The following is a 13,865-nucleotide window of genomic DNA, read 5'->3' as shown; positions in this document are numbered from 1 at the left end:
TCAGAGATCAAGCCATTGGAGCAGAGGAAGGATTTGATATCTGAAGCAATGATGGATTCCATGACTTTGCTGATAATTGGGAGCAGGCTGATTGGTCTTTAGTTGCAAGGATCTGTTTTTGCACCTTTTTGTGTAAAGCGGTAATGTTTGCTGATTTCCAAGATGCTGGCAGATGACCTTGAGCAAAAGAGAGGGTGAAAAGAACAGAGAGAGGGTGAGATAGAGCGGCAGAGCAGGATATTAGGACCCGAGGGCTGATGCCATCTGGTCCAGTTGCAGAATCAGAGTCGAGGTTTGATAAAAAAACTTCTCCACCTTGTCAGGAGAGAAGGACACAGAGTCCAGGAGCAGTTGGGTTCGACTGGGAAAGGTGGGAACAGAGAGAGATGGGTTTGGGACACAAGATTTTGAGGCAAACACAGAGTTGAGGCATTCGGCTTTGTCACGTGCGGTGTCCACTGTGTAGCCATTTGAGGTAAGGGAGGGGATGGAGGGGGAACAAACACCAGAAACGGATTTGACCAGACGCCACCAGGATTTGGAGGAAGGAGACAGGTTTGAGAGTTCAATCTTGAGTGTGGAGAGATAGTGCTTCCTGGCACTCCTGAGGGTAGAAACACACTTGTTTCGAGCTTGGTGGAAGGAACTGATATTGCCTTCAGTTGGATTTGCCTTCCAAGACGCAAAGGCAAGTTGTTTCAGGGCAACTGCCTCACCACAAGATTCAGTGTACCATGGACGGGAGGAAGGGTAAGACAACTGAAGACGAGATGGGATAAATCTGTGCATGAGAGAGAGCAGTTTGCTTTGGAAGAATTGATGTCAGAGGCATTAGAGATGGGAGACCAGTCCAGTTGATTGATGGCTGCTTGCAGACCGTGCCAGTCGGCCTGAGTGAAATGCCAGACTCGTCGGCGCTGAGGAGGATCTCTGAGAATGGCCAGTGAGATGTCCACTTTAACAAGCACATGATCAGAAGAACCGATTGGAGCAGAAGAAGAACAGCAGACATTTTCAGGGAAGTTAGTCATAACCAAGTCCAGAAGAGAAGATACTCCATTGACTGAGATCCGGGTCGGGAAATTGACAGATTGTGTCAGTCCCAATGAGTCGCAGAAGTCCTTTGCTGAGGTGCCCTTTGCTGAAGTTGAAAATAATTCCAAACAAGAAATTTACTGTTTTTAAGGACGTCACAAATTTTAAGGACATTATAAAGGTCACAAACAACAGGCACAAATAACTAATGCAACGTGTTCAATAGGATGGTGTAAAAGGTACTGGGTAAAACGGCGGTAAAACCTAGAATGAAATTATTTATATGACTTTAAAGCTCTTTAACCTTTATTTAAATTTAATTAAACACATGAACACTGCAGAACACAAAACACCTTCATAATACTTTCAAGAACTATTTTATATATATATATATATATACACACACCGTCAGACACCACAATTCGCGGGGGATATGTTCCTGGAAAATATGGATACGGGGGATATGGATACGTTCGATGCCGAATGACACTACGTTCTATGGTAATCAAAAAAGCCTCCATCTCCTAAACTGCAACTCAACGTCGTCTTATTACAGTGAATAAGGGTGATGTGTAAGGCTGCATCAGAAGTGCTAAACGTCCAGATTTTTTAAATCATTATATTTTATTCAACTTGAAGTATATACTCTAACACTGCGTGGGATATCATGTTCTATGAACTCTCCAGTTCAATGTACAGATTTGTATGAAAAATTTACCATCAGGCAGCAAAATAAACAACATCTCCAAATCCATTCCCATGTTACTTTTGTGGATCCCTGACTGGCGGTGGAACGCAAGTGAATAAAAAGCATTTCACAGCTATTCATAAGCAATCAAAGGCAAGAGACGACTGTCTACACATAAATTACCGTGAAATTCACCAAATTGAAATACTGCATCACACCAAAGGTTAGCCAAGGATGTGATCATGGCAGCCGGAAATAGAATATGCCAATGATCATGTTCGCCAGCTTAAATTACGCACCCAAATGTATTCCATAATATGGAATGCCTATCTTTAAAGAAAGCGATTACAACCACTTTCACCATATCTGTTACTCTAACAAACTGCCAGGAAATGCCTCAAACACACCGGTAGAGGCAGAGGATTGGAATGCATCGGTCAGAATATAAACTAAGATAAACATTCCTAACAAACATTGAGAGAGAGAGAGAGAGAGAGAGAGAGAGAGAGAGAGAGAGAGAGTGAGAGAGAGTGAGAGAGTGAGAGAGTGAGAGAGTGAGAGAGAGAGAGAGAGAGAGAGAGAGAGAGAGAGAGAGATAAAGTGTGTGTGTGTATTGGTTTGTTTGTGTGTGTGTGTGTGTGTGTGTGTGTTTGTATTGTTGTATGTGTATTGGTGTGTATGTATGTGTATTGGTGTGTGTGTTTGTGTGTATTGGTGTGTGTGTGTGTGTGTGTGTATTGGTGTGTATGTGTGTATTGGTGTGTGTGTTTGTTTGTGTGTACTGGCATGTGTGTGTGTGTGTGTTTGTATGTGTGTATTGGTGTGTGTGTTTGTTTGTGTGTATTGGTGTGTGTGTTTATGTGTGTTTGTATTGGTGTGTGTGTGTGTGTGTGTGTGTGTGTGTGTGTTGGTGTGTGTTGGTGTGTATGTGTGTGTATTGGTGTGTGTGTTTCTGTGTATTGGTGTATGTGTGCGTGTATTGGTGTGTATGTGTGTGTATTGGTGTGTGTGTTTGTTTGTGTGTATTGGTGTGTGTGTGTGTGTGTGTGTGTGTGTGTGTGTGTATTGGTGTGTATGAGTGTATTGGTGTGTGTTTGTTTGTGTGTATTGGTGTGTGTGTGTGTGTGTATGTTAATACAAGTGCATATACAAGACAAGACAAGAAAACACCTGGAGTAGTAGCAATATTTTGATGAAGTGAAAATATGAATTTAAAACGCTTCCATGTTAATCACCAGTGTCAGCCCAATAACTGGTTGGTAATCTATATTATGAAACAGGAGTGTCTGTCTGTCCATCTGTCCGCCCCCAATCTACCCCCTCAATTTTGGGGCTAGCCCCTCCAAACCTTCTGTGGAACGTTTTGGGGTCCCAGTGGATGTTGTAAGGCAGGTAGGAGGATTCATAAATTACTCAATAAAATTATGATTTTGAAATTGCCTCGATACGAAACCTGCCCTGAATCCGGAAGTGAACGAATGACGGCAATGGGCTGGTTTGATAATATCTCAATACAATCGTGATTTAACACAGTATTTTGTTATAGTATTAATGTCTGATTGGAATGATGCTGTTTGGAATGAAAATAGAGATATTGAGTTAACGTATGAATGAGGAAATGACATGAGGGTTTCTTCTTTCTAACCGTGACATTTGCGGATTCGCCATTGACTGGGTCTACAACCATTCAGAAAGGGTACGTTTTTTGTGCAAGTCATTCACAAACCGGCTGTCCATGTCTAACATTCGACTGAAGGTGGTACAGGAATGTGGAATTTATTGGTTCATCGTTTGTCATTCGCCGTTTCCGCATTGTTTGTTTGCTTTTGGCTCCTCACCCATGCATAGCACGGGTACCTCGCTAGTAATTCCACTACACAGAAAATATTGGCCACAACATTGGCCAACATATATGTAAACAGCATTGCGTACGATTGGAAAATTGTAAAAGAGGAAAATAAAAACCAAAATGTACAATGTATCGGCATCAATGAAGAATGGTCATAAATTCATTCAATGACGAATTCAAAAGAACCTTGGCCATTGACAAAATAATCCTACATATCCGATTATCATTTGCTATGAATATTTATTTTTATTTTGCACTTTTTATGTTACTAAGTTTCAGATAATTTTAAACTTCCCACCTTGTAAAGTTATGAACTTTAGCAAAATCGAGCATTGTTCAGCAATGACGTTTTTGTGCATATGAGGCTCCAATGCTAAGCAAATCCAGGAAAACATTCGCTTGCGTCCCATCATGGTGCCTCTCATTATCCCACAGTAGCCAAGTGGGTCACAGAAAGTTCAGATTTTGCGGAGTCCTTCTTTCCTGACAATGCACCTATGCAAGAGGCCCACATTGCACAGGCTGCCATTCAGAGCTGTGACTTCGAAAAGTTGAATCACCCACCTTACGAGCTCGCTGTGAGAGAGACTATTATTGGTTCCAACACACAAAGTCCCATTTTTGTAGCATACAATTAGGAGCACATTGAGGATACTGAGGCCTGGGTGTGTTGGGTGCCCTTTGTATCTGAAGAAGGCCTTTAACATAAAAGACGTGAACTACTCGATCAATTTGTTTATGGTCCAGAAGCTGCTACCCAGGCAGCAACTGCACTCCAACATATCAAGCAGTGTAACCTGGTGTAAAGGAAACTCCAAGAAGAACAGACCACTTGCTACCTCCAGTTCAGGCAGGAAATTGCAATTTGTTCAGGGTGCCGGAGATAGCTCGGCTACTCTTTACGAAGGAGTACATGGTGAAATATATAACATCCATTAATTAAAGCTAACATAAGGGGATGCCCAGCTCAACATCTATTTGAGGGATGATGCACACATTGATGTATCACCCGACCTATGAAACATCAGGGTGACAGTTTATTGCTGTGTCAGGATTCAAACCCATACGTGACAGCTCAGAGGCGAGTGAGCATACCTCTCGGCTATTTTGCAAGCCCCGAGGCCTGGGTGCAGCAGCAATCAGCAGGCTTCAATTTTTCTGGCTTGAATTCAATAATAATTGGAGCAAGTGTGTTGAAGATAGGTAAAATTATGTTGAAGAAGAAAGAGCAACCAGAGATTGCAGACCCTCACCAGGACTTGCTTTGTGTGGTGCATCTTGTTTGGCAAATAAATAGAAGGATTTAGTAAATGAAAGGTCGTTGTTTGCAAACGAAAGGTCGAAATGGTCTGGTTGTAAATGTGTAAAGGTCAAATGTCTGAAAAGTTGTAAAGTTCAAATGGTGTGAATGTCTAAGCTCTAAAGGTTGAAAGTTCTGAAAAGGTGTAAATGGGTCCTAAAAGGTTGAAGGGGTCTAAAGGGTGTAATTTAACGTTGAAAGGGTCTAAAAGTAAATTTAAGAGTACAACAACGTTCCAAAGATTAAAAGGGTCTCCAGGGTATAAAAAGGTCTGAAAGGTGTAAAGGTCTAAAGTGTAGAAATGAGTCTAAGGGTTTTCAGGGTTATAAATGGTTGAAGAGGATCTAAAGGGAATAAGAGGTCTAAGGGTTCTAAAGGGTGCAACAGGGTCTATAGCATCTAAGAGGTCTACAGGGTCTTTGGGGTCTAAAGGTTCTCAGGGGTCTTAAGGGTCTAAAAGGTCTTTGGGGGATTCAAGGTCTTAAAGGGTGTTAGGGGTCTTAAAAGCTATTAGGGGTCTAAAGGGTCTTAAAGGGCCTTTGGGGTTTCAAGGGTATTACAGGTCTTAGGGGTCCAAAATGGTCATAAGGGTCTAAAGGGTGTTAAAGGGTGTTAGGTTTCTAAAGGGACTTTGGGTTTGAAATGGACTTAAGGTTTTCAAATGTTCTTAGGTTATTAAAGTTCTTAAGGGTCGCAAAGGGTCAGGGATCTCTTATGGTTCAAAAGATTCGAGAGGGTTCAGGGCTCTTAAGGATTTTAGGGTATTCGTGGGATTTCATGGTCTTTATTGTCGCTGTGGTTTTAATGGGTCTTAGGGTTGTAAAGATTTAAAAATCTTATATGGTCTTGTGGTTAAAAACGGTCTAATCTTACTATAATTCACCAAATGTCCGTCCGTCTGTCTGTCTGTTCGAAGGTACCGTAAAAACTGCTGAACCGATCGAAACGATATTTTGGGTGGATAATCCTGGGATCTCCAGGAGTAAAATGGGCTATTTAGTTTTCCCAATTTCAGTTTTGATCTCCAGCATTCTCAGGTTTGGACTCCCGCATAACATTCGCGTTCGCATAACGTTCATTGTTCTCATTGTGACGATGTTGCTTTCCCGGGTGCTGCGCAATCGGTGCAGCCGTTTGTGCGGCACCCGGGAAAGCAACATGTCTCCATCGATCTTGCCAAGGTCGTAACACCTATCAGCTCAAAATCCTTTTAACTGTTGATTTAGTACAGTTACACGTATCGGGAATTTGGTACACGTATCGGGAGTACATACGACATAGCGATTGTGAACACGATTCACGATCACGATCATCACGATCATAGTGTATCGATCACGATTTGAAACACGATGGAATAATATTTACCGATATGAACAGTGATGTGGCTTTTACTCAAATTCTAGAAATACTGTTTAGATTTTGATGATTTGCATGTGATATGATTTAAAGGATGTTTATATGAATCGTTTAAAATAAAAAACCTTCAATTTCTGATATTTTGCCTTTTCATTTGGGCCTCCCAATTGAAGCCCTGCCCATAGGGCGGGTACCGTTGCTAGTGTAATTAATACACATAATAACGTTCAGTGCGGACAAAGAGACAGACAGATAGACAGACAGACAGGGACAAACAGACAGACAGACAATGAGACAGACAACCAGACAGACAGACAAACAGACAGACAAACAGACCCGAATGCCATACCCTCTCTCCCTGGTGAGGGGAAAAAAATGAACATTTGATCAAGTGACTTTATCTTGTCTCAGTATCTTTTTCTCAGAACTTGTCACCACGCCTCATACATTAAAGTGAAAAAATAAAAATGATCGATCAATTATTGCTATTTGCTTGTTCCAAAAAAAAAGAGAAAATCCACCAACTACGAGTGATGATGAGTGTAGTATTCTGTGATACTGAGTGTTGAAACTAGCCAATGAGCTTTGAGTTGGGTTTCAACGAATAGGAGCGGGCGTTCTAGGAGAGTGGAGAATTGACGTCATGGCTGCAACCGGAGCATGTGGTTGATTAAAGTGATTGCCGTTTATAACGAGAGGGCCTGTCGGGTTTTCATTGAGCACACTCGGCAGTGTCCGTACGTGTTGTGAGTGCTAGTGTAACTCTCTCACACCACTACAATGAGTATGACAAAACATGGGCATGTGGAGGACAACTCAAAACTCACAGCAAAGGTCTGCTTTATGATCTCAGGAATTTTCATGATATCCCCATTTATTTTTGTTTTCTCTAACGTAAAAATCCCTGACTTTCCCAATCAGTCCTTACAACTAAAACCAACAGTGGATGATGTGCTGCAAGCAGTTGTGAACAGCAAGCTTACCGAAGCTGTCCTTTGAGTCTCTCGCGGTCCTCCCTAGTTGCCAAATCAACTTTGTTCAACAGGATGATGTCAGCAAGGCCCGCCTGTCTGCAAACCAACCAGGTGAGCGGGGATAGTCAATGACCATTCAGGAAACAATCACACTTTCTATCCCTTTTTGGCTACAGCCCAGCACTGATACCAAAGTCGACCTTGCACTTGAATCAGGCATATTTATGGACATTCACGTGTGGCTCTGGAAGTCAGAGAAACTTTGCACATCTAGTCCAGCTCACGTATTGATAGGTGTACAAATACTCATTTATCTGAAAGAGCTCCATAATGAAAAATGCATAACTCAAACTGTGAAGCCACTAGTACCACTTCCAGCATGTCTATTGGAAAGGAAAAAAACATCTAAGAGAGAGAGATATGGCAAAGCCAGACAAAAATGGCAAGCAAAACAACAGAAGCATGTTAATATGAATCGGTCCTTGAGAAGCGTGCCGTTATTGTAGTAGAGCAGTTGAGAAAAATATGATGGAGAAGAGAGCGAGAGAAGATATTAAATGATGGAAAAGTACATCATGTGTCTACTGAATGTTGTTAAAAAGCAGAACAAGTTAGATTTCTTCGAGCAGTTAGAATAGAGATAACGTGAGCATAAGGGGAATATCAATGTTGAGCATTTATTAGTCATTTCCATTTAACCAAGGCTCTTGGAGGAGCTGGTACAGAAAACACCAATGCAGGACAAAAACATTGGTAGACATCATTGTACAGCGTCGTAAGTTTTCAGTTTAGTTGGGAACGCTAAATGGGCCAAACCCTATTTTGAAATTTGTAGGACCATAGTCCTTCGAATTGTGACTCGACTTCAGCAACATCTCCAGGTCAAAGAGGTTTTGGTTGACCTCACAAGCAGCTTCAAGCGCTCCACTGATCTGCTGATCTTGAACCTTATGCATCAACAATCTCTCTCCTATAGCTCATGTGCTGGGTGAGCCCTGACAAGAATCCTCTCCTCTTGACTTTAAGTCACCCAGGGGTTTTTCAGTGGAGAGTTTCGTTGTCAAATCTCACCAGCTGTTTGACGTCTCCTAATGGCTGAACTCGCCGCGCCTCTTGGAGATTGGAACTTGGCATTGGACTATCTCTGCCATACTTGGTGTTGTCACTCATTTTTTTTTCTTGATCTGGAAACTCTATCAACTTATGTGGCAAATAGTCCAACTGTCAACGGAGGCCTTCAGCAATGAAGTGTAGGTGATGGCAAGTATCATCTCCCCCAATTCCATTCGTCGGAAAATCGGGGACTCACAACTGGCACAAAATTGAATGAGAAATGGCTCTGCTTTCCAAGCCCATAAATGGCATGATGACGTCACTCGGTTTACTCTCGGCAAGTAAAATCTTGATTAACAAAATCGCAACGTGTTTTACAATTGGCAAATTTGGCAACTTTTTGGGCAAACAGTTGGTAAAGCCTAATATTTTGATGACACGACTGGGCATTAAACACAAATAAATCACTGTCTGACCTCATTAATCCGGATCCACATTTCATCATTGGATATCTACCTACAATCTGAACTCACAGAATATATTGTAGTCGTCTGGCATCTAATCTTGAAATATTGACATTTTTCAATTGAAAAATGGCACTTGGTAGTTCCGACTCTCCAAAAAACTGTTGCGACCACAGTTTGCCCTACCCACAGCCTTCAGTAGATGTGACTTGATCAAGAAAGGTTCAATTGAACTGCATTTGACATAACCTTTCTTGCTGCTTTGGCACCTGCTTTATACTTTTGGTTTGGTACCTTTATACAACACACTAACATGCCCCCCTTTTCAATTTCAATCCAACTTACACCATCCATGGTATGACACCTCCCGATGGATTGCCTGCCTGGCATATATGATGTGGCTGTTGAATGTGAATGTTAAGGCCTTCACAGTGCTTTGAAAACAAATGCAAAGAAGGAGAAAAAGATACGTGCATGTGTTGTCACATTGCGTATTTTGTGTGTGAAGACATGTCTAGTTTTTAACAACACGATTGGATCGGGTTCGGATTCACCTCGTGCCATGAGGTGCACCATAATGGCGATGAGACGCCAACAGTGATAGTGATGTTGCCGTTCCATTATTACCTCCGCTATTGAAGGTGGATGGAGATTATGTATTCACATCTACATGTCTGTTTGTCTGTCTTTGTGAACATGACATCTGAAAAAGTTTTGGACGGATTTTCGTGAGGATCTGGATCGGATCCTGATATTGCAATTTTTAAAAGTGATTCTTCACCATTGAGTGATTGGGCCAAAAACGATATATCACATGACATCTCAAACAGTTGTGGACGGATTATGACAAAACTTGGTGGATGAGTTGGTTAAGTGACAAGAACAAGCTGATTCGATTTTGGTTCAGGTCCGAATTCAGATCTGGCCTATCAGTGGGATGCAAAACGTAAACTGTTCAGCCTGGCGGAGGTATGGGCTCGACCGAGTGCTGCTTTAGGTTCATTCTGTAACATGCAACAATGGTGTGTTTTACCATCACCATAACTTGCGAACAAAAATTTCTCATGACATTATAATAAGATTTCTATCAGAACTGATGGAGAATCATAGGCAATTTGTGTATGGTTGATAAAGAAGAATTATGAGCATGAGGTCGCTAAACAAATTTAAATAATTTTTTTTTTTTAAAACGAAAATAAAAAATAAAACTTATTTAAACTAAGAAGAGCACTCAGTAGAGCGCACACCTCCACCAGGCTGGACAGTCATGTTTTGCATCCCACTGATAGGCCGGATCTGGATTCGGACCTGAACCAAAATCTAATCGGCTTGTTATTGTCACCTAACCAACTCGTCCACCAGGTTTAGTCATAACTCCTCCACAACTTCTTAAATATCATGTTATATATCGCTTTTCACCCGATCTCTCCATGGTGAAGACTTACTTAAAAATTAAATAATTCTCGAATCCGAATAAATGCTCAGATCTTCACCAAAATCGAATCTACAGACTTGGCATTTAATATGGAATATATTTTTTTTTCTTAACTTGGGTTTACTTTCTTAACTCAGTATATCAATCTGGTGAGTTTCTTTTACACTTTGGTGATTTATTTGTTAAAAGAACCATGTCACTGATTGTCTGTCGCAGCAAGAAGTCAACAACAGGATTATATCACAGGTGGCGTGGCAAAATGTACGGACAGGCACATTTGATGATTGGCTTCACAGTCGGGTATACAAGGGTCGTTGCGTTCTGTATTAGTGGAAAACAACTGCTGCACGTCTCCAAAAGTTATTGCCGCTTCCTCTGGAGATGGTCCGTCAACTCGACAATGCTGTTTGTCATGGAGTGGTGGCTTTACGAAATTACGGCATGAAACAGCGTGCTATTGCTCGGCAGTATGGCATCACTCAAGGTCAGGTGTCAAAGATCCTGAAACGAAATGCTCAGAGGGGTGTCCCTACTCCAATACCGAGGCCAGGACGTCCCCGCAGAACCACAAGGAGGGATGATCGCCAGCTGCACCGGTTAGTCCACAATGGCCGTACCAAGTCAGCTAATCGGCTTAGGGCTGAGTGGCAGCAACTGACAAATGTGCCTGTATCCAGAAGGCTAGTCAACCAATGACTGGTTCAAGCAGGCCATCATGCCAGGCGTCCGCTGAGAAAGCCATGCCTGACCAGACAACACCGCCAGCACCGATTGCAGTGGGCCAGGGAGCACCGTCAATGGCAGCCAGGACACTGGAATCACGTGATCTTCAGTGACGAGTCTAGATTTCTGGTCTATCGTCAAGATGGCCGCGTCCGAGTGCGCAGACAAGTGCATGAAGCCGACAACAAAGATTGTATAGTGCCAAGAGTCCAGGCTGGAGGTGGTGGGGTGACCGTTTGGGCTGCTTTTCATGTAGGGGGCAAAACTGACCTGGTTGTTCTGAATGGAAACCTGAACCAGTTCAAGTACAGGGCCATTCTGGAAGAACATTGCTTCCATTTGCTCGTGCAGCCTTTCGAGGAAACTTTGTCTTCCAAGATGACAATGCACGGCCTCATCGTGCTCGCATGATCCAACACTTTCTTGCTGACCGTGGTGTAGAGCATATGGAGTGGCCTGCCATGTCCCCAGATATGAATCCGATAGAGAACTTGTGGGCAGAATTAACGCGTCAAATCGACCACTTCGACCAGCAGCCGACCTCTGTGCGTGAATTGCAGCAGGCTATTGTCACTGCATGGCAAGCGATTCCTGTCCAAACCTTGGCAAATCTGGTGAACAGCATGCCTCAACGTGTACGTGCTCTCCTGAATGCTCGTGGGGGTTACACGAAGTACTGAACTGTAATTTTACTGTCCGTAATCCCAGTCGTAATTTAACTTTTGTCTTTGTTAAAAAAAAATTTGGCTAATGTGCAAAATAAAGAGATACTTCTGGAAAACGTACATAAGTTTAACACAGTACTGTCCATGAATTGAGTTCGATATCAGTTTACATCACTCTCAAGGATCAATTTATTTGTTTCGAAATGTCAAATGTGGTTTTTGTTTCTATTAAAGGTCACGTTAACAAAATCTTGAATAATTTCAACATAATTCCAATGAACTTTTGGTTCGAAGACATCTTGAAAAGTAAGTTCACCCCCATAAAAAAAATATTCCATATTAAATGCCAAGTCTGTATTAGTCTTTGTCACACACACAACCTGTCCACCACGTTTCGTCCAAATCCGTCCATAACTTTTTTGAGATATCCTGCTATATATTGGTATTAGCACTATCACTCAATGGTGAAAAATCACTTAAAACATTCTACTAGCCAGATCCGGAACTGGATCTTCACCAAAATTGATCCAATTCGTCTTTGTCACACACCCAACCTCTCCACCAGGTTTCGTCCAAATCCGTCCATAACGTTTTGAAATATCTTGACACAAACAGACAAACAAACAAACAGACAGACAGAGGTGAAAACATAACCTCCATCCACCTTTGGTGGCAGAGGTAAAAATAAACCTTCATGCATTGCTCACGGGGAACTTGCTAGTGCCCAAACAGTGCAGTTTCTATCAGGTACCACAACTTCGTAAATGTTAGTGTTATCCAACACTGCATGACAGGAGCCAATGTGGTTGTCATAATACTCTGCACTGCAATTGCTACCATGAGAAAGGCACTGTCACAATGTGTACGCCACATCCTGCGGTGAACATGTGGAGCTGTGTATTTACAATGTGCTGTGTGGTGTGCAATGATAAAGGTGTGCTTTTATCTCTTGCCAAAACTTGAGAAAGCACAGTTAATATGATCATGTCTTGGTGGGGCGTCATGTGTGTTCCCAGAATGCCCCGTGTTGATCACAGTATATAGTGCAGGAGATTTATGAAGACATGGCAAACGGTTTACAGTCACCTGTGCTGTACATTTAGGTATACCTGGTGGTGGTGGTGTTGGCTGGGGAAGAGGATGGGTGTGGGTGGAGAAAGGTGTGGTGTCGGGGAGTGCTCAGGAGTTCCAGTATAAAACAATTTCAATAAAGCGACCAGTCTGTATGAATGTATCTTTGTTAAAATGAAACTTTACTCTATATGTAGTCATTACACCTTATTTTAAATACTTCAAGATATGTGACTCAGAATTATTACTGTGACTCAAAACTCCCTTACCGAGAGTTGCAGCAATATTGCTGTTCCTGATGCACATAAAGAAAAGTTTACAAACAGTACTTCCAGAGTTGTGCTCATCACAAATTGCCGTCTTACCTTGCTGCTTCATTCACAAGGCCATCTGGTTTTTTTTCCAACAAGTGCTGCAGCAAAAGGGGCACAAGTTCCAGAGATGATGAGCAGGATAACCAAAATATACATCACTAACCTCATTCAAGTTACCCAGAAAAGGTAACTTCTGCAAAGAAGTTACAGCATTCGAACATACTGCCTTAACTGCTTACAATGTACATAACACAGTTTATATTGTTATTATTATTATTATTATTATTATTACTTTACTACTCTGGATAAAACCCTTGACACCACCAGCTACTTATGGAAACAGCATGGAACTCGCTTCAAACATCTTTATTAGAATAAAAGGATAATAATAATGAGTTCCCTTCTGCTTACAAGGAACTTCAACACAGCAGGAGGCCAATAGGCCCATCAAGCCTGCACAATGGTTGCCAACCTAAGGTTGCTTTTTTCCTCGCTCTATTGTTTTTAAATGCTGAGGTTCAAGCAAGTTTCAAGCAAGGATATACCATTTTTTTTAGTTTTTGGTAGGACTCGTCCGGGGTTCCAACCGCTAAACTCCCAGACTCATAGCAGTACTCGAACCATTACATCTCCAAGTCTGTTAAATATATGACATAAACAACAGGATAGAGCATTTAACAATGTAGATCCTCATGGGGGTATTTATTTACAGTGCTATATTAAAGTAGACCGCTCGGGGATGGTAAATTAAGGTTCACCTGTGTGCGGACTCACTGACACACAGACCAATGACAGCATTTGGGATGTTTTACATCCACAACAGGATTATAAACAGTATAGCTGGCCCCTCCAAAAGTGTAGCCAACCACAGGCATTAATTCTTCTCAAACTCACTAAACTCTGACAGCTGACCTCTATCATAGACGCCGACCTCAGGC

At 41.9% G+C, this 13,865-nt stretch overlaps 1 protein-coding gene across 1 annotated transcript in view; it reads right to left on the bottom strand.

Moving 5' to 3' along the window:
* The window catches only part of LOC137413377 (zinc-regulated GTPase metalloprotein activator 1), a 308,658-nt gene that overhangs the window by 154,570 nt on the left and 140,223 nt on the right, over window positions 1-13,865 (bottom strand). The window contains exons 5-6 of the mRNA XM_078774120.1: window positions 12,979-13,025; window positions 7,212-7,298 (exon numbers count right to left, since the gene is read on the bottom strand). Coding sequence (XP_078630246.1) covers window positions 7,212-7,298; window positions 12,979-13,025 — 134 coding nt within the window. The remainder of the gene's footprint in view (window positions 1-7,211; window positions 7,299-12,978; window positions 13,026-13,865) is intronic.

Source organism: Myxine glutinosa, chromosome 1 (assembly GCF_964187855.1).
Source record: "Myxine glutinosa chromosome 1, kmMyxGlut1.1, whole genome shotgun sequence".
In the NCBI taxonomy this organism is placed as follows: domain Eukaryota; kingdom Metazoa; phylum Chordata; class Myxini; order Myxiniformes; family Myxinidae; genus Myxine; species Myxine glutinosa.
Note: the sequence above shows the minus strand (reverse complement) of the source record. Positions and strands in the feature narration are given on the sequence as shown.